The sequence below is a fragment of the Gallus gallus genome, chromosome 1 (genome assembly GCF_016699485.2).
Source record: "Gallus gallus isolate bGalGal1 chromosome 1, bGalGal1.mat.broiler.GRCg7b, whole genome shotgun sequence".
Classification (NCBI taxonomy): Eukaryota; Metazoa; Chordata; class Aves; order Galliformes; family Phasianidae; genus Gallus; species Gallus gallus.
Genome location: NC_052532.1, coordinates 92,541,861 through 92,562,830, shown reverse-complemented (window position 1 = coordinate 92,562,830; position 20,970 = coordinate 92,541,861). Strand labels below are relative to the sequence as shown.

The 20,970-nt window shown below is 47.3% G+C and overlaps 1 protein-coding gene across 14 annotated transcripts in view; it reads right to left on the bottom strand.

The window, feature by feature from the left end:
• Positions 1 to 20,970, bottom strand: part of BCL9 (BCL9 transcription coactivator) — an 83,002-nt gene that overhangs the window by 8,045 nt on the left and 53,987 nt on the right. For 7 of the 14 annotated variants that reach the window (XM_040664623.2, XM_046912919.1, XM_015298269.4 and 4 more), the window contains 4 exons: positions 6,673 to 6,755; positions 3,369 to 3,673; positions 1,507 to 1,823; positions 380 to 569 (listed from right to left, as the gene is read on the bottom strand). In XM_040664623.2, coding sequence (XP_040520557.1) covers positions 380 to 569; positions 1,507 to 1,823; positions 3,369 to 3,421 — 560 coding nt within the window. In that variant the 5' untranslated portion in view covers positions 3,422 to 3,673; positions 6,673 to 6,755. Of the gene's footprint in view, positions 1 to 379; positions 570 to 1,506; positions 1,824 to 3,368; positions 3,674 to 6,672; positions 20,845 to 20,970 lie in introns of those variants that run through there. The other 7 variants (XM_015298293.4, XM_040664636.2, XM_046912866.1 and 4 more) reach the window with 5 other exon arrangements.

Here is a 20,970-nt window from a genome sequence, read left to right as displayed (position 1 = left end):
GCTGGCAGAAGAGTAAAAGACTTAACCACACATCTGATACCAGATAAGCAGCAAAAGGAAAATACTTATATCTACAAACTCAGCAACACTTAGGGGTCACATCTTGGTTTAAGTCATCCCAGCTTATACTTGCTATGTGGATTGCAAACCAATCTCTTATTGGCATCTGCCAAAAATGCACCCCATAGTAATATATCATCGCTTCTTAGAGAGCAAGAGGCCTCTTCCCCACTCCAACCCTTTCAGCACCGCCAACACACTTAGCATTGCCTTTTTGCTACAAAAACGTACTTGATGGAGAAAGGGTGCCTGAGAGTTTCACGAAAAGGGAATAAAAATACGAGCCCCTCTCCCTGAAGACATTCAAGCATCTACCTACTTGTTGGCCATCTCAGTAGAAAAGACGTAAACCACTTTGGATGGAGTCTTCTGCCCACTTGCTGGCTCCAAAGCAGCAGTCAGGCCATGGGAAGGTGTGGAAGACCTTGGGGCTGAAGCATTTGAAGGTGTCATGGAGTGCGGTGTGTGCTGAGAATCCTGGGACTTCACATGATCAGCAGAATTGCAGTCTGGAAGGAGGAAAGAGGAAAAGAGGAGAAATCACATCTTGGCACCTCTCTGGAAACCATTTCTGGTTCACATTTGCAAACTGACAGAGTTTATTTTCCTCTGAAGTCTCCTGCTTATCCACCAGGCACTAATAAAGGCAATTCATTTATTACACCATGCCCCTTCCCTCTAATGCCATGCTGCCCTAGAGGTACTGCTGGGGGAAAGCTCATCTTGTCACATTCCAAGACCAGCGGCAGTTCCCAGAGCTGATCTCTTTGCATTCTCTAATGGCCACAGAGAACAGCAGGAAGACTACACACTAAAATGTGCAAATATAAAAATGTGCAAATACAAAAATGTCTGCATTCAAGGAGAACACTGCGACAAACTCTGCTTTCCCCTCCTCCTCCAGTCACCTTAGCCAGGAGACCGAGCAGACAGACAAAATAAATGAAAGATGGACAAATGGCCGTCTTGCCTGTTTTCACACCACCTTACAACAGCAATATTGAAGCCAGGAACAGAACGCAGAAATCCCAGCTCTCTGATCTGTTACCAGTCAGGGTGCTACAGGTTATGTACCTGTGTTGACAAAACAGGCTTGCATATTGTTCAAAACCCCAGTTACAACAGAGCAGTTCCTGAAAGGCCAAAGGCCAGAAGGAAACCAACAGGTTGTATTTGTACTTTCAAATCCTCTGGGGGAGTTTCAGAGTTACAAAGGAACTTTCCTACCAGAGTCGGATCTGCGCTTCAACTTAACATGAACAAGAGGACATGTTTACTGACGTCAGCTATGGCATCCCCTCTTTACTTGCTCTCAAGACCTTTAGACATCTTTGGCTGGAACCACAGATAAACAAACGTTTCACAAACACACGTACAGTGATTCTCCATCTCACAGACGATGCACACCAATTGTCTGCAGTTGTGCACATATCCTAGCAAACATACCTTTGATTTCAGGGTCGTCATTAGGAGTCCCAGCTTCCCTCTGTTCAAAGGAGTCCGCTGAAATGCTTCTCTCTCTCTTTCCCTTCCCCTTGGCACCATTTCCAGCCCCATTCTTCAGCCCCATGCTCCCACCTGGGCCAGGGAGCACTTTCGGGGGATGACCTCCACTTTTGGGGTCACAGGGAGAGGGCTGGGATTGGCTGGTCGAGCCCCCCTGTTTGCCCTGGTTGGAAAACTTGGAATCCAGCTGGGGGTTGCCAGACGGGGACATCACTGTAGGGGGACGGACCATCACCTCCTGCTTTGATTTGGGGCTACTGGGGGCAGAAGGAAAAAAGGAAAATAAAATAAAATAAAATAAAAAGAAAGTGACAAATCACTCCATGGATTCATTCAACCCTGTGGGAACAGAAAGCAGAAACAACCACTGCCACCACTGCAAGCTAAAGACAACCGCTGACAAATAAGAAATGCCTGGAAGCTTAGAGTCATCCAGGTGGTTTTCCGAACATGCCCTGAAAGGGTTATTATCCAAGACGGGATCTCGTTGCTCAAGAAGACACTAAAGCAAGCTGCAGACCTGCCAGATCCCAGGAACTGCTGTCACATGAGGACCTACCTCTGGGGCTTCTGTCAATAAAGACAACGGTTTCTATGTGCACAGAGAAGCGCCTCACACCAAGACCAGCTCAGAGTAAACAAACACAGCACAATAAAGTTCACCTCGCCGCTCTCCCGGACCCAAATTACACAGCGTAGCCCTGATCTGAGCAGCTACCCCCCTTCGTCCCCGTCCCCCCCCCCGCCACACACCTCCCTATCCAGTTCTACAGGGAGCACAAGGAAAACCCAGCATTACTGCAGCATTCATCATACATCGGGGCGAGCCGCCAGGAAAACACAAATCTCTGACGGTGAAAACAATTAAACCAGCTACAACCTGCTTCTGAATAAGGAAAGAGAAGGGTACTCTCGCCCTACACTCTCCTTCGAAACAGGGCAGATGAAGCTTCTTTCATTTGCCAAAGGAAATTCAGGGTCTTCTCCTCCCTTCCTCCATTCAGTCAATTGCATCCTCTGGGTTTTACCCATGTGTCAGCCACCCTTTTCTCCTCAGCCTCCAGTTACTCCATTGCTACTGCATTTTGGTTTCCCAACATCAGTGCCACTTCCAACAGGCAGTGCTCACTAGCATCCCCACTGAGGGACTCGCACATGCTATCTCTTCCTTTGGACAGACATCTGAATTAAGAGTTATTCCCTCTGAGTTACTGTTAAGCTCCACATGACCTCTAGGAGTAAATAATCAAACTTGAGAATGCTGTCAGTCAGACCACTGCAAGTCCCTGGACGCTGCTTCACTTCCATATTTTTCCCTTCCAAATTAGCAGAGGAGAGATGCTGACCTGCTGCACCAGCAGGTGAACGATACAGAGGATCTCAGCGCACAGCTGATCAGTTCTCCGGGCCATTCAGTTCAGGCAAATAATAAGAAGGAAGCATTTTGTGTGAAAATACAGACACAGAGACCTTCTGCTGCCCAACCACCCCTAGGGGAAACAGATAATTAGAAGGGGGCGGAGGGAAGAACACAGATAGAAACAGCATGTTCGCTCTCCTGCAACCTATTTAGACACCTGATGGAAGGGAAGAGGCCATGAGGAGCACAGAATCCAAACTTCACGGGCTTAGAGCTCTTTCGGGTCACTCTGAGCCTGGCAAACGTGGAGCCACATTGGCACTGCAAAGCTGCCCGACAAGAGCGCAGAGGAAGACTGCTAAGTCACATGCATCAGTCTGGCTAACAACGCAGCAGAGCAGGGACAGCATCACACACCAACCCAGCAGGCTGTTCTCCTTACCTCTGTGTGTTGCCTGACGGGGAGTTCCTCACTTTGGGGTTACTGGAATGCATTGACAGAAATCCTGAGCTCAGTCTCACACACACGCAGATGGGCTCTCGTCAAGTTCCTCTGGGGACTGTGCCACCAGAGGCAGCTCCGTAGCACTTTCTGCCACCCGCTTCTCTCAGCGCTGTCTGTCTGCTTGCCTTTTTTCTCTTTGCTCCTCTCTGGTTTTGCACGGGGTGCTTCCCTCCTGCAGCTCCAGCATTCTCTAGACGCGTACCTCCTGCTGCCCAGGGGAAGTCTCGCATCTCCAGGGCACACTGTTAAAACCATCCCACAAGAAGAGAACAGAAACCCGGTGAGGAGCTTTCCAAGCAGATGTCTCTGATGCGAAGCAGTAAATGGCAGTCCTTCCCCGTTACTGAGAAGACGCGGGAGAAGAGCTTTCAGATGGCTCAGCACAGCTGTCTGTGTATTTCAAACAGAGGCAGCCCTGGTTGGCCGTTCGGTTTACGGGCAGTGAAGCCAGCTTCCCTTCATCCAAAGCAAATGGCTCTGGAGACGATAAAGCAGGGAAGCTTCTCATACCTGCACGCTTTGATTCCACCTCTGCGCTCAGCATGAAGACGCCTCAGAGCAAGTCAGCGGGAAGCCAAAATTACAAACCCCCAACATGACTTAGCTATCTAGAATTCCCCCGTGAACGGCCGTAATCTGATATTTCTTAAGAACATAAACTCCGCTCAAATCTTTTCTGTCTCCTTGGTCCAATATAACCAGACATATGTTCAGTGATGTGTGCTAGGAGTTGCACAGAGGGAGGAAAATAAAATAAAATGCCTTCCTGTCCACCTGTAAGCAACCAGCTATGCTGTGATTACTCTGTAAATACCAGAGAAGTTAAGTCAGTCATTATTTCCTATTAGAAAAGGCCAAACGATCACTAGAGAGGAGTCCCTCTAAAATGCGCACAGCAACAAGGTGCAAACCATTGAGACGCTAATAACCAAACAACAACAAGGAGCACACAACAAAATAAGCATTTTTTCAGCTTATTACCCATGAGCAAACATGCACGATGCACACAGAACCGATCCTGAAGGAGGAAACTATTGAACATTACGGTTTACATCCTTTGGGCTAAATTATTTTGGAACAAATCTGTCTTGTTTATGTTTCAAGAGAATCTCTTCATCTCATCTACACAGATGCAAACCCACTTAATTTAGAATCTAACCAAGATTTATTGTTAATGTATTAAGCATTGCTGGTTAAATATTATTCAAATGTAAATATTCCTGGTATTCCTTCCCAGCACCGAAGAAGCAGTTTCTTTCTGTGTGTATCGAATGAAACAGAGTAAGTCTCATCAGAAAGGGAGTATGTTGAATATGTATTATGCAGAAACTACCACCTGAACTGTATTTAAAAAGCAAAAATTGGTTTGCTTATGTGTCGACGTGAGAGGACTAAAAGAAATTCTGGTACTCTATGACCACCTTTGGCCAAGGAGTGTTTCCATGAACTTGTGTTATCCAGCATACGGTTCTCCAGTTCCCCAAATGATCTTGCTGTGAGGTTGTGCCATTACAATTCTTACTGACTTTGTATTGCTGCACTTTAACAGGGCAGCTCTCTACACTGCGATCCTTCCATGAAGAACGTCGCCTCCAAAAATTCTCCTCTCTGCTACGTACCTCCTTCACGAGGAAGAGAAATTAGCCTGCCCCGTAGTCTTACCTCTGCTGTGCTGCTCGACCCATTAACACGGGGCATGTTTCTGCAGTAACAGTCTCATTTGTCCTGCCTCTTACTAAGCACAATCAGATGAACTCCAGCCCGAGCTGCACACTCCACGAGATCCACATGCCTCTCTGGGGCTTTAAACTGGTTAGCCCATTGATTCTGAGAACAATGTTATGTTACTCTATTACTATTGTTACCACTATCATGCTGTAATTGGAGCTGAGGCAATACAGACACACTGAAGACAAAAGGGAACATCTTCTTAAGTGTCTAAACTGTACCAGCTTTCCATACGGATTCTACAAGTTACTACTGCAGCTGATTTGAAAACAAACCTGTAGCATTATCAACATCACCTAATTCCACTTTTCAAAACACGTTTATGCATCAGTAAAAGTCAGCGGTTCTACAGAAGGTGAAGGCGTGACTGAAAATACAGTGAATTTCATGTTAAAAAAATAAAGTGAATAGGAACAATGGCTTTAAAATGAGCCGAGCTCAATCTAAAAGGAGCATACGGGTGCCTGAGTGTTGGACTTTAAGAATTCTAGATGCTTCTTGCCCCTGCTTTTCTTCCACTTTCAGTATTCATGCATTATGATGTTACCTTTTACTGCAGGATGAGAATGTTCTCAAGTTCCCAGTCTTGCACAGTGCAATAGAAAACCATGAAGATCAGAATCACGACCACATTGCCTGTACAGTATTTCTGACATCACCAAACTTTCAAGTACTTCACTGGGCAAATTAAAAACCTCCCCTTTTTTTTTTAAACCCTGCATTTTATACTACACATACGTATCTTCCGTCTACCAGAATCGATACGCTCTGAAAGGGATCTGTATATTCCAACTGCAGTTTAAATTTCTTCTTACCAGAGAGAGCTACAAAGGATACATCAATATATTCATTGGTGCAACAGCAGCAACACACCTTTCCCCGCTTCCCTTTTCTGTACACTGGGAACATGCCTTCTTTCATAATATGAAATTGAATGCCTCTTGATTTTTCTAAATGTACTTCTAACATATGTCTGTCTGGAAAACTAGGGCCCAATAAGGGAAAAATCTCTAGGGAAAATGCATTTTTACAGCTGGATTCTGCCTGGCATAGCACAGCCCTTATCACTGCTTTAAAATTAAAAGGTAGGGTCACTGATGGGGAATGGTAAAGAAACTTTTCAGAGTATCTTGGCAAGCTGCATCCGAGGCTGTACTTTCAGGATTGCTTGAAGGCATGTCAGGGTGGTTTGGCTACCTGCTCGTTCTCACCACCTCTCTCCTGACCAGATCAGGGGAATATCTGAATGGGAATCAACCCAAGGCAAACAGGAGAAATCTCCTTTCAGCTGGATCAGTCTCCCCTGATTTGGCTGATGATGCAACCGTATCAGTGCCACTGCAAGCTCAAAGGAGGAGGTGAGAACAGGTGAAAAGTGGCCTCACCCAACTTGGAGGCAGCTCACACTTCGGATGGCTTAAAACGACTTCAAACATCAATTTCGGAGACAAAAGAGATGTGCCCACGTTTGTAGAGCCATTAAAGGCCCTCCCCTTCCCCTCAAGTAGCTTACCAAGACCCCTGGCGTCACGACACAGCAGTACTCATTGTGGAGGCCATGAGGTGCAAACCACTCCTCTCACAAGCAATTATCACCTGAAAACAAGGAGAGAGGCAGAGTTTCAGCAACAAGAACACACAGCCCAGCCAGCTGCCACCCCTCCCTTCCCTGCACCTAACCCCAGAAGCAGAGGAGTCAAAACTTGCTCTCGATCACTGATGGGGAGAGCCTTTGCCTAGGCTGGCAACAAAAACGCCAACATCAGACTAGAATCATCTGAAGAAGTCTGCAGCACGAGGATGTGCAGAGGGGAGGTAGCTCAGACCTGCTTCAACACTCCCACATTTGAGCACGCTGGTTTCCCATGAGCTCATCTGTGCTCTGAGAAGCTGGCAAGGCTCATACGAGCAACCTCCCCTTTCTCTGCACCCATTCTTCTTCAAAGGCTCACTTTCCCTTCACCGTGAGTCCAGCCAAACCCCTATGCTCGATACAATACCCCTTCCACATCCACAGAAGCCATACATAAAAACATGAAGCAAGAGGCAAAGCCAGCTAACGGCTCCATCACATCTAGGGGAAAACCAAGCAGGTTTTGGAAGGAAGACGCACAACCTGCTGTCCTACCAGCCCTTATTTCATGTTACCGTGCTATGCCCTGGGGAGAAGGGAACTCACGTGAAAACCTTTCAGTGCAAGACAGCCCAAAAGTTTGCTTGTGAGAAGTGCAGACAGGACCCTTTGCACTACGGCTGTAGGTCAAAAGGAGTTCATAGGGTAAGAATAGATCAGCCACACTTTCACTACTGGAGGCAACCCTGCAACACTAATGCTCAGCCACATCTCAAAGAAAACACAGGGAAACGGACTGTGAGGCGCAGCTCAGTAGTAAATTTGAGGTCGGTAAAGAAAGAGCAGCTAGCTACCTGCCGGCTTCTTCTCCTTCACCCACTCTGAAAACCAGAGAGGCTGCAGGAGCAGTATGAATCCAGACAGCATCCAAACTGTCAGAGCCAACGCAGTCTCTCAGAGCACCCCACGGTTACAGCAGCACACAGCCTTGCAGTTAGTAAGACTGCACACCAAAAGAGCTGCCGGGGCTTTTTCTGTGCTACCTCTGCCCGTTCTGCTGACCAGATCCCTCCGACAGGAGCTGCTGCGAGGCTCAGTTGCTTATGTACTGTGAAACGCTCTGCACGTCCTCTTCCCTCCGACGTTCTCCAACTGTTATCTACTGCAGCTTCACCTTCACAATGAGGCAATACCTTGCCGTGCAATACACTTCGACAGAACCAAACTACAAAGCTGGTCCCAAACAATGGAGCTACATTCTCCACTCAATCCGGCCAAATCAAACAATGAAATCATCAGCGTGATAGACCATCCTTATCTAGCTAAGTCACACCTGCACGCAGAAGCTGAAACAAATACCTATCGCAACGAGCTGCTTCATCCAGCAAAACGTACCACAGCAGCACAATCATCCCGGAGTCCAATTACCCGCTCCTATCGCTTCTTCACTTTCCCCAGCCAAGAGAACAACACTGGCTGTGCCATGTCAGTACCTATACTGACACACCGCTGTCAACAGAGGCAACAAATTCGCCCTTTCCCTTAAAAGAGAAAGCTTAAACACCAGCACACATCACGACGAGATAGAATCTATCAGAAGAAATGGCTAGAGCTCTATTGCTTGAAACATTCGAGTTCAACTCAGCACAGCACTGGAGAAAGCCTTACAGAACTAAGGTGAGCGCCACGAGAGGAACAAACATGAGCCACCTTGAGGTGACCCAGGCTGGGTAACTGCAAGGTAATGCCACCCTCTAGTTTTACTTCCCTTTGCTGCTCACCAGCAGTCTTAGCCCACAGCCAGCATAAGACAGCTTGCCTCTCAGCAAAAGGGTGAGAGCATGCACACAGGCAGCCACTGAGTAACTAACAAGACACAGATGCTCACCTTAGCTTACCTAACTGTAACTTACTCATGGACCATCTTCCATGAACTAACCACCATATTACTGATGCAAAAAGAAGTCAAAAGAAGGAAAAACAAACCACACAAACTAGCTTAGTTCCCCTTTGTGCCCTCAAGACTGCAGAAGCAGTGCTCGCATTGCTTGAGAGCAACAAGTGGCAGGTACTCGGAGGTGTACGGCATTGTGGCTGCTCCAGCAGTAGCAGCTGTAGCTACTGCTGATTCACTTCAGTCTTTTCTCCCTCTTTGAGGAGAAGAATGTGGAGATGAAATAAAGGCATACCAAGTAGATAAAAGTATCCAACTTATGGCCTCAACTGTGACACGAAGCATTAAAGGCAAGAAACCTCTTAGCGTACAAGAAAGAGTGCAGCTCTTTTTTTCCCCCCCTCCTGCACAGCCTTTCTGAGGCTGTCAATCTGTGCTGGACCAAGGGTGGCAAGAGCCCAAAATCAGCATGGAAAAAGAAAAAGGCTAGGAACCCGCTGCTACTGAAAACAAGTGGTGGCTTTGAATGCAAGCTGAGCCAGCACCCTGAATTGGAGCTGGGGTAGTGAAGTGGCAAAGAGATGAGAGAGCAGCTGGAGTTAAGAGACTGCTCCGCAAAGAGCTGCAGCCTCGGGAGGGACCGAGAGCAGTGGCATCAGCAGCAGGAGCTGTCTGAGCTGCTGCCACTAGGAAGAAATGTGTGCATCCAGCACTGGGTTCCCCACGCGACTGGAGAGAGGGGGTAAGGCAACGGATGAACCCACACGCTCCCTTCGCACAACTGGGCTGGGAAGGGCACGTGCTATTTCCCCCACCCCCATTTAACCACTTAAGAGGGACAACACCTACGCTGGCAAAAGGTGAGCCCAGGTTTGCGGCTGGTTTTCAAACACATGCACATCTTAACAGTTGGTTAACATCTGCCTTTCCTGCACGCTTGCAAGTGAACTGCACGTGTTAGTTTTTTTTTTTCTTTTAATAAGCTGCTGTTTAACAGAGTATCTGATTACACACCTCATTGATAAGAGTGCAACTAGGAAACAAGGAGGACGCAGGAAGTGTTATTCAACGCTTTTATTCAGCTGTCACACTCCTTTAAGATCATGTGTAAGCAAACAGACAAGTCGACATGAGTGTTCCAACACCACACACATCTCCCCATGACAACTGAGGAGGTGGGGACACAGAACACTCTTAATACCTCAAGCCAGTCCATACTTCTAGATACAGCCCCTACCAGGGACTTTTAACTACACCTTTAAATCGCCCCCACGTCTCAGCAAATGCAGTTCTCACCCTTTCCCAGGACAAAGCACATACCTGTAATACAACCAGTGCTGGACCCACCTGCATTCAGAAGGGCTTGTCAAAACACTGCCCTACCTTCTGCATGCCAAGCACGTGCTGCAGCCAAGGAAATAACGTCTATCAGCCTAAGACTATCCAAGTCTAGCCCTTCCAGCCACCATCCGCACTCGTGACCCAGCTGAAAACTAGCTCTAGAAAAGACAGGATTAATTCTCAGCAGACAACCTTCCTGCTTCAGCCAACCGGGTGGCTGCACGCTCACTGGTGTTGGCACAAAGCAGGCAGACGTGCATAGGTTTCAGCTGGTTGTTCAAACACACCTACATTGTTCCCTTGCCTACTTCTTCTGCGATTTTTCTTAAGTGAGAGCAGAAAATACGCCGGGTACCTAAAAAACTACCAGGGCCAGAGACACATGAGCAACACACGTCACCTGGACATATTACAATTCTGCTTGTGCAAGTAAGTAATGAGTAGATGGTAAGCTGTTGTCACGCCCTCTCCATAGCAGTGACTGCAAACCTCATCCTCTAAACAACCAGCATCATAACTCAGTAGACTTCCAGATGACACATTCATGTGTTCCTTCTGCCAGAATGGTAGAGGCTATTTGCTCCGGGGGCACCTCAGATGGCCCATGGATCATATTCTGCCCCAACCCAGCTGCTGATCTGGGAAAGCTAGCAAGTTCTGTCACCACCTGAGGTAAGCTACAGATTCCATTTACTCACAAATTCTTTTATCAAGATGGCGTGAAGCTGCATCAGGGGAGGGGCAGCTGGGGGTTAGGGACAGGTTCTACACCAGAGGGCAGTAGGCATGGAACGGGCTGCCCAGGGCAGTGGGCACGGCCCCATGAGCCAGACTGCAGGGAGTGCTTCAACACCACCCTCAGACATAGGGTTTGTATGGTGGTCAGTGGTTCTGTGCAGAGCTGGGAGTTGGATTCAGTGTTCCTTATGGGTCCTTTCCAGCTCAGGATAGTCAGTGATTCTATGAAGATCAAGAGCCAACTTGTTAATACTGAGCTGACTGAACAGCAGCTCACAGCCAGACACGTTTCTAGACGCATCCTAACCTACCCTAAAACAGTATGGACTTTGCCATGTTTATGTCTTGGCAATAAAAAAAGATGGCACGCATAAGGTCCCCCCCAAGAACTTCTTATGCACACGTCAGAGAAGTGTTCACAGCATTACCTCTTTGCTGACAGCCTTTCACCAGAAGCAACTGTCAATCAAAAGAAGAATCCAAATCCTGTCACCTACATTCATTTCACTACATGAATACGGGACAAGGCTCACTACAACTTCCAAAAGAGGCTGATGAAACAAACAACCTTCCTCGTACACATACTGTGAATCCACCACTCCACTAACCTCTAAATCACGGGCAGGTTACTGCTCAAAACTAACTCCATGCCTTGAAGCACAGAGAAAAGGACTGAGCAAAGATAGGCACGCATAAAATCAATACTTGATGATCTACAAGCACATTTACATGGGGAAAAAAGAGAGAGACTATGCCATTACAGGAAAATAAGTCCCTTTGAGTAGCTCAGATTTGTACGTAAGATTTCACAACCATGGTATAAACCTCCCTGAAACTATAGGGAAAAAACACACCACGCAAATGTGATGTGTGGTCATATAAGTGCAACCCCACTGGACCTAGGCATGTCTACACATTCACACACCTTGGTTAAGATAGCATAGATACTTCCTTCCATGCTTTCCCTCCCCTTACTTCTACCACCGTATGGATGTTTCCCAAAGAACCAGTCTCCCCCAAAGTCCACTTGAAATAAGCAGAGAAAGCCACAGAAAGTTCTACCTTCCATTCTCCAATCATAAAAATGCAGTCAGAACCACCACTGACAAAGCACAATCCCAACCCAAGGATCAGAGAACAGAGTTTTACGATACTCCTAATGCAACAGCCCACTGACTGTTCTCTTCCTTCTGACAAGCACAAGGATAACTAACAGCAGCTCTGATGTAAAGGCTGTTTAAGTAGTTATTCATTCTGCGTATTTACAGAAACCATTCTAAAACAATCTTTTGCAGTAGGCGAGTGGACCAGTAAACCATAAAAGCTGTCCATGATACGTCCATTAAACTTTACTTTTGGTGCCGTAACAACACTTCATTGTGCTCTGAAGACAAGGAGGACGATCACCATTCACTGACAGTTTCTGATTTCATACAGCTCTTTCCACAACTCCTTCCACAAAGCAACGGGGGGAGACAGATATTAATAGACGCTGGTGAGCAGATTCAAGCTGTCCACAGACATCCAGAGTCCTCTGCAATCTCTGACACAGTTCCACAACACACCAACACACCAAAGCTACAACTATCTGCTTCCGTACAATTACGGTATAAACAATTCCCGTTGTTAACACCGTGGCTTCACCAACTTTGCAGCTACAGGTTGGCCAGGATGCCGCCAGGGTGCTTGGTGCACTGCGGCCATGATGTGCTGCAGTGTCTCACTTGCACCAGCCTCAGCACCCCCCAGCACAGCAGCCAGAGTGATTCCAGCTCTACTTACATCAGCAAAGCTGTTTCTGTACTCATATATGTTACAGCTGGAGTTTTAAGCACTTTACGTGGAGTGTCACTTACCTGAGCAGCAGCCTGTCTGCTCTGGAGTTCCTACTATTGTTAACACTGACAAAGATCAAAAGCTTTTAGCAATCAGGGATTTCTCAAGAAACGCTTTAACAACATTTCCCTAATATACGACAGGCTTCTGCAACTTTCTACATCATGTCAGCAGTTAACAGACCTAGCATCAGTCAACATTATGTGGTGGGGTCCAGTGGATAGTGCCAGAGATGTCCACAGGCTGCCTTCGTAGCTTTGCCTCCTGTCAAGATCACACCTGTTTGGGGCAAAAAGATAACACGACTGCAGCCAGAGGCAATCTCCCCTACTCCTCTGGGTTTGACCTGTCTTAAACGTAAGCAGTGACATCAGCACGAACAACAACCATAGGTAAAAGAAACCTGTACAAAGCTTTCCAGAAGCCCATTCTTCACAAACTAACCCACGGGAAGAGTGAGGAGGAAGAAAAAAAATTGAAAACAGTGGATGGGGATACAGGACTGAAGAGACATTGAGTTTGTTCTTCAATACGTGGGAGGACCACATAGTTTAAGCAGAAGCCTTGGGAGAAATAAGTTACCTATCAGCTCAGAATGGAGGGGAAGAAGAAAAAAAAAAGCAAGTGCTTCTTCGTTTCGTTTTGGCATCCCCTCACCAGCCTTCCAGAATGAAAGCTATGAAACAGTCCTCAGGCATAACACCTCAGGCTGCAATCTTGTCAGTTTTCATAAGCTAAACGGGGCTAGGCTGGATCAGCACAGCACAGACCTCCTCCACGGAGGTCCCGGTGCTACCGCAAGCTGTAGCTACTGGGTATGCTGGGTGGGGACACCACACCCCACATACCTTCCCTCATCTAACCTCGGCTGACCAGTGACCCGGCCTCCCCCCCATCCCAGACGAGCAGCTTCCCAAGATTCCCCCTCAGCATCACTGCTCTCACGCATCAGTTCTCTTTCAAGACGACCACCACCACCAGCTGTTCCCCCACCTGCACAAGCCCTCTTGCAGCCTTCTAACGCCAGGCTCTCCCAGCCTGGCAGGTTGGCAGGGTGAAGCACGCACGCCTACGGCCACAGCCCTCACGTGCGGGTTACTGAGGCTGTGCTGAACCTTTCCTTTCCCCGCTTTTAGATCCACGTTGGGCACATTACAAGCATCACCATCTCTAGTGACCCAGCACGGTGCTTCTGCATGCTGGTTTCCTAGCTGTTAAACGTCAGCTCGTCAGCACAGCAATGATTCTTCTGAGGAGGAAGGCACTTCAAAGAACTCTACAAGCAAAGACGGCGCGCACACCATGCTCCAGGAGGCTACATGATTGTATCAAAGCTGCCGGGATGAAAAACCGACATTTGTTAAATAACGGGAGGTCACCTAAAAGATCGCAAAAACACTGCACGTAAAAGTTCTATTTTGCCAAGAAATTAAGAAACTCTACCATCAGGCCTATTATCTAACCTACTGCCTTGACACGATCCTATAGAAGCGCAAAGTACACGCAATTCCAGCTGCTGCAGAATCCTCCCTCATTCGACCAACATGTACACATTTAGTATTTTCCTAGGTAGCCACGCGTGCACAGCAAAGCCTAAAGAACTTCAAAGTATTTACAGCGCTGTATAAACAGAGCGCTACTCTCAAAGCCTTGCAGCTGTCAAATCAAAGCTACCTTTCACGAGAACATTCAGAAGCATTTCTCCTGGATGGTGGCTATTTGCCTGACAGTTTCAACTTTCTATCCCCAACCAGAAGAAGGTTAAGGGCTTTTATTTTTTTTGAGGCAGAAGAGAGCTTTTTTTTTTTTTGCTAACAAGCTGTCAAGCCATTTCAGCCTGAAGTTCTTTACTCCCTTCTCATTCATACACATAAAATGCTGCAGAACATTTCAATTCCTCTCGCGCGGGTTCTGAGAAGAGCTCCTCCACACCCAGGATGGCCTCAACTCTACTGCAACAGCTCCGATTGCAGAAGCTGTGGCTGCCCTGCTTTGACGGGCTACAGCTTATATTACACTGCAAATACACCTCTAATCAATCCTCAAACAAAACCAGATCGGTACGTAGATAAACCACTGCCATTTTGTAGGCAAAGGAACAGCGGTATCGAGATGCCCAAGGAAGTCACTTCAGCAAAATGCAGAGGGTAGAGCTCTGAGTAAGCTGAAGAAGGATCCGCTGCTTGACCTTACCCACTGTTTTTTAGCAGTGAGCTACCAAAAGAGAATCTTCCTTCAGATTCTGCACCAACCCGTATATGCCACATGGGTGGCGAAAACTCTTTCATGTGCAGTACTCGAGTGGAAATGCAGATTTAAAGCATTTTGTTTCTTAAACGGCCCAGTGGTCATACAAACTGGACAGCCAGCTCAGAAGAACTGCTCACGTGCTATCTGTGCCTGAATCACAACTACTCCGACCTGAATACAGAAGGAAGCAAACACTCCTTCCATTCCGTATGCAGTTAAATTATCACATATATCACGCACTCTTTTGGCCATAGATTGTATCTCTAAGGAGCACTTAAAATCACTATTGTTTTCGAGACCACAGCACCCGATTCTCAGTGAACTCTCAGAGGACATGGCTCCCGCACCTCTCAGCCTCGCTTTGTTGAGATAAATTGTGTCACATGTAAAGCATACTTGCCATTCTCTCTCCTTCAAAAGCATTTCATTGATTCCGGCTAGGCTTCAGAAGCAAGCAGACAAACAAACCAGCCACCTTACAGTGCCACTTCTCGTCTCCATTCCCTATTCCACAAGCTCCTTCTCAGAGGCCAAGCAGGGAACAGTGCACCTCTGCCTTTAAGTCTCTCTGAAAAACAAGGGATCTTGAAGCACGTTCAGCTACCTGGAAGAGATAAGACTCATTCTTAAAAATACAGTAAACTGCGATCTCCTAACAGCCCTTAAAATAGATTCAGTGAGTGTCGTCCAAGCAGAGGAAAAACAGAACCCTGGGGAACAACTCACAGAAGCAGGAGTGAAGCAAACACACCAACTCGGGGAGCAGCAGGTCACCGTCCACCACGGCCATGGCTTAGAAGCTCAGACCAGATTTCAGGAGGGTCACCGAGAGAAAATCAGAAGCCTATGCAGTTGAAAGGCACATCTCAAATCCTGGTACCAATCAAGTTTCTAGAGAAGCGTGCGAGACCGCCACAGTAAAGGCGGGCAAAACAACCCCTGCCCTCCCCCTCTTCTCCCAATATAGAAGCACATCTGTGAGAGCAGAATAAAATCAAGGTTTAGATCACAGGCTCAATACTTCTTCCAAAATTTTTACTGTCACTGATTATGATAATTGAATATTCTTCATATTCCTACAGACATCTGATCCTTTTAACTCTTGTTGAATTCTCGCTCCTGATGATTCTCACAGCGTGAGTTTCACTGCTTAATTGCAACCACGCTAAATATTCTATCAGCAATTTACACTACATGTTCTGTATCATCAGGCAGTCATGAAGCAACGGAAACTTCTCCATAGCTCAACAGCCACGCTCCTCTTTTCGCCCCCACTAATGCTTAACCTCGGCTTCTCTTCTCATACTCAGGACACGCGTTCAGGGATGAGAAGCACTTTTGGCAGAAAGGATAAGATAAGCTGAAGGAATCATTCTCAGGCAAGGGAAGCTGTAACAAATAGGTGTAAATAACATTTAGCGAGTTTAGCAGACTCTTAGGGGGACAGTTAGGTGAGCGCTCCTTTTGGCAGCGATGCCAGCTGAAAAGACTGCTGCTACCAAGATTTACTTCCACCCCTGCACCACGCTGTCTGATGTGCCAGTGCCACCGCATGCCTGGCCAAACACCAAACTACTCTGGCAAACTGATCCAGGCTAAATATAACCTCTTTTTTTTTTTTTTTTTTTTGCCAGGCTACTTATAGCCCAGATTGGTCCCTTGATCCATTTCAGCATCCAGCTGCTCAGGCAGCACTGGCATGAAGGAAGGACTGGTGCAGGGTCCAGCAGTCAGGCTCCTCAAAAGCCAGCTCTGCCACAGAGAAAGAACCACTCACGGGCATATGAACAGCAGGTAGACAGGCCTACAGCTAAGGGTACTGTCTGAAAATGCCACCCCATTTTTGCAAGAATATGAATGATGCTCAGTTTAAAGTCAATATTGAGACAGTTAATTTGGATTCAGTGCATCTTTAATACCCTCTTATGTCTTGCTGTTGTTACAGAGTTAGCCAGTGTTTGTAAGACATCCTGGTCTTGAAGGAAACTTCCAAAATCTCCCAACAGATGGCTTGGGTTTTTTCTGCTCAAATTTGACAAGATCATCTGCAGTCCCTAATTCTGTGTAAGGTCCCCGTTCTGTGCTCGCACAACCCTGCCGCAATGGATATCCAGCCCCAAAAGAATTAAAGCAGGAGAAGAAAACCGTAACAAGGCAAGCAAAGCTATGGGGACAGGCATTTTAAACACGATAGGCACAGCAGTACTCAGACCAAAGGGGGAAAAAAAAAAAAAAGCTAAAGAAATCTCCTTCCATTCACAAAATGCACTCCAAACCTGAGTTAACACCTTCATTTTGCCAGCAGGAAGACTAGAGGGACTCCAGCTGAGCTTGTAAGCAGGAAATCCTAGCCCACAGCAAATCTTGCTGGGTTAAAGGACTTGATATCTATGTAAACAGACCACAGACCTTACTGAGGCACCGAGATTTCTGTGAAGTCCAAGGCCATGCAAACTAGATAGCAGGATTTTATGAAGGCTGCCTGCCTTGCTTTGAAGAAATCCTGGTAAACTTCTAGAAAGTGGGAGAGATCACATCCTGCTGGGTAACGCGGTCGACATTTAGGATGTGAATGAGTTTGAATACTCACTTAAGCGTTGGTTGCTCCCTAAGATAAATATAAGGAATTTAGGGTTTTTTTCCACTGAATTTATAAAAGACCAATTCTAAAGCCACACACAGGGCTTGCGAGGCCACAGAACTGCCACAGCGTGTTAGGAACTCAAGAAGAAACAACAATCTAGAAAAAATCCGGTAGAAATAAGGATGGAAATTCAACATATTAGGGAGCAGCAAGTCTTTGAATAGCTAGGAAGGATGGATCAAAGGTTACTCCATTCTTATCCACCTCGTACATACAAATCATTCACAAGAACTGCTGCACGTGAATATTTCAGCCCTGTGGCTTATAGGTGCCTTAGTTTCTATATTTGGGTATCCAGTGACCAATGCAGTTCCTTTGGCTGCGGACTAACTGAAAATAATCCAAGTACACGAACTGCAAAGATTAAATGCAAGATGGGGAGGGAGGGAAGTGCAGGGAAGAAAAGAGTCCACGCTCTTTGTATTCATAATAGACAAAACAGATCTACGAAGTTTCTGGTTGTATGAACGGAAACCTATTTATTTTCTTTCACATGAAAATTCAGGTCCTGCCTAGAAGACCGTGTCGACCGACAAACAAGCGAACCGATCCCAAGAGCCAAAAGCAAAGCATCTTCCCCCACACCTCACAAGAGCCCCAAAAGACACCACGCACGCACCCTTCCCCCACAAGAAAACGGTTACAACTGCATTGTCATATCGCTGCTATTTCCCTCGCACCGCAGCAGAGCGCAGCTTCTCTCAAAACAATTCTATCGCACCTACGAAGCAAATCATTTGCCTGGGAAAGAAAAGGATACATACTGGGAAGTCGGAGACGTAATTTTTACCCAACACCACCATCAAAACCAAGTACACGTGAGCACACATAAAGTACACCCCCCAAAAGAATTGCTAACGCTAACCTGACCGAAGACTGAGCAACCCCGAATGGGAGGGGGGAAACTTGGACAAAAACTTGTTTAGGGGTTTTTTTTTGTGTGTGTGTGTGTGTGTGTGTGTGTGTGTTTTTTTTTTAAGTTGGTTTTGTTCACACTTATTTAACGTCAATGATTGATTAACATTTTGGATAAAGGAGGTCTTTGTTAATGCTTCAGCATCTCCACCCCTTCAATTAAGGTGTTAAGAGTTCACAACAGTGCAGTGAGACCCAAGATCCCAAGACCCCTCTGCCACAAAAAGAGACCCAACCAAAAACCACCATCAAAAGCCCCACCTCAGTGGGAAAATTCCCAGATCCAAAACCTGCCACGGTCGCTAACTCCAACTTAAAATAAGAATGCTGCCTTTCTTTTGTTGTTAGAGGAGAAGCCGGCAAGGGGAGAAAATATGAGCCCTTGAGCCATTTTTATGCTCCGGCTAAGAAAAAAGGCCACGTTCATTGCAAATTATCTTTTTTGGAGATCGGTGCTAAAGGAAAACAAAAAACCAACCAGAGCCATCACACCACATCATCCAAAACGGCTGTAATCTCTCACCGGAGCAACTCCTACCATTTCCAAGAGAAAGCTCCTCAAGCTGTTATAGGATTGGGACATCCTTGTGCTGGATGGAGGCACTACAGCCACCTGCCAGCCCTTACACGGCTCCACCAGCCCCACACCTGTAGCATCACACCACTGCAAGCAGGCCTTATAGCCTCATAAAGCCGCAGAGAGGCGAACAGAAAGAAGACAGGACTAAAGCTCTTCAGGTACGTCACTTCTTTCGTTCCACAGCCTTTCAAGTTTTGTTGTTTTGTTTTTTAATTTGATTTCACATAGCACATTGCTTAGCTTCCCAATACTTGTTTTTGTAACGTGTTGAGCAATCACGGACTGAATGTTAACTTCCAACAAAACAGAAGAAAATAAGCCTCACTTCTTTTCCTGGTTTTAAAGGTTGATGCATTTAAGGATGGTTCACAACTCCTATAGTGTATGCGTGGGCTTTTCATGGAGAAATCCAGGACAAAATACTTACAAATAAAAATAAAAACGCTGCCGGAACCCCTCAAAACTAGAAGGGCTGTTTCCTCTGCTTCCTCCAACTCTATTTTGACAGCAGAGCAGCCCGTCATCCACAAGGCTTGGTGAGACAAACCTGACTTGGCACAGCCTCCTCTCCTCAGCCCCAATTCGGTGAGGTTAACAACTGCCCCAACCAAGGAGAAGCTGCTGCTTTCCAAGGTGAGTGCTACGAGGCCTGCTGCTCCTCTCCCAGAAGGCAAGGGTCTTGTTCCGACTCCAAGCAAGGTTTGGCATCTAGAGAATAAAAGCACCTTCCCTTTCATGCTGGCGGGCTTAGGATTGTTCCACAATCAACTCCCTGCTTTCACTTATTAGTTCATACTTCTTCTCTTCGCTTCATGCCAATTTCCTGACCAATTGTTCATTCTGTTTACTATTAAATCACTAACCATGTAACCACACCACCTTCATGTTTTATGCCCAAACAGTAACCCACAGTTGACTGTCACGTCTGATTCCCCCCATCTGTGTCCCGTGTCATGCTTTGTCTACTCTCTCAGAACACCAACGATCTTCCACACCCCAAATGTTCAATCATGCAGTACATGACAGCCTCAGGAACAGAAGGTTGGACCACACAGAAGAACAGGACACTCCTTTACCCCCAAAGTGGAGCCTCACTGCTTGCACGTACCTACCTGTCCCATCATTTCCCTTACCATCTGGACCCTACAGCATCATTCTTGAACAGACTGCCCAGAGAAGCTGTGGATGCCCCACCCCTGGAGGCACTCAGCGCCAGGCTGGATGGGGCTCTGGGCAGCCCGAGCTGGTGGGGGGCAGCCCTGCCCATGGCAGGGGGTTGGAACTGGGCAGGTTTCAGGTCCCTTCCAACCCAAGCCATTCTCTGATTCTTCCCATCATCCAACCCCGAAGGATCTCATGAACTCGGAGCATCTCTGCAGAAGCCTCCCTCACTCTGCTGACAGCCCCTGCTCACCCCTTTGCAGTAGGTCAGGGCACAGGCTCCCCGTCACGTACACACGCGCAGCGCCTAGTAGAAACTCTTACAAATAGACCATTTCATCTGCCTTCAGATACTTCTCCTGCCCGTGATCCTTACACATAAGATCTCTTCCCACACTTCTGGTATCCCACACTCCCCTTGTGCATCTACTTCACATACAACCCCACGCTGCGTGCTCAGTCTCCCTGTGCTCTTTCACCCCTGAACTGCGCGTGCTGCTCCCCAGCTCCAGACCCCCGCAGCTCCCTGGCAGACACGCACACATCTCCCTCCTGCCGAAAGCCCTTCGTAACCCATTCCCTGGCTCCCAGGGCTTCCCGGCAACTCGGCCTCCTCCTTCCAGCCGCTCCAGCCCCAGTTCCTCGCACCCTCCCCTGGCTACATCCCCTCCTCCCGTACCGACTCCAGCATACCTCGTGCCGCGTACAGCTCTCCACATCCCTTCACGCGGACACCGATATCTCAGTTCCCCCCTGCAACAAAGCCCCCACCCCTTCCTCACAGCCTATCCCAAACGATCACGTCCTCGTCGCACCCCTCGCCTCCCGCCCCAGCATCCCGGCCCCGCGCACCTTTGTGCCCCGGCGGTCAGCCCCACG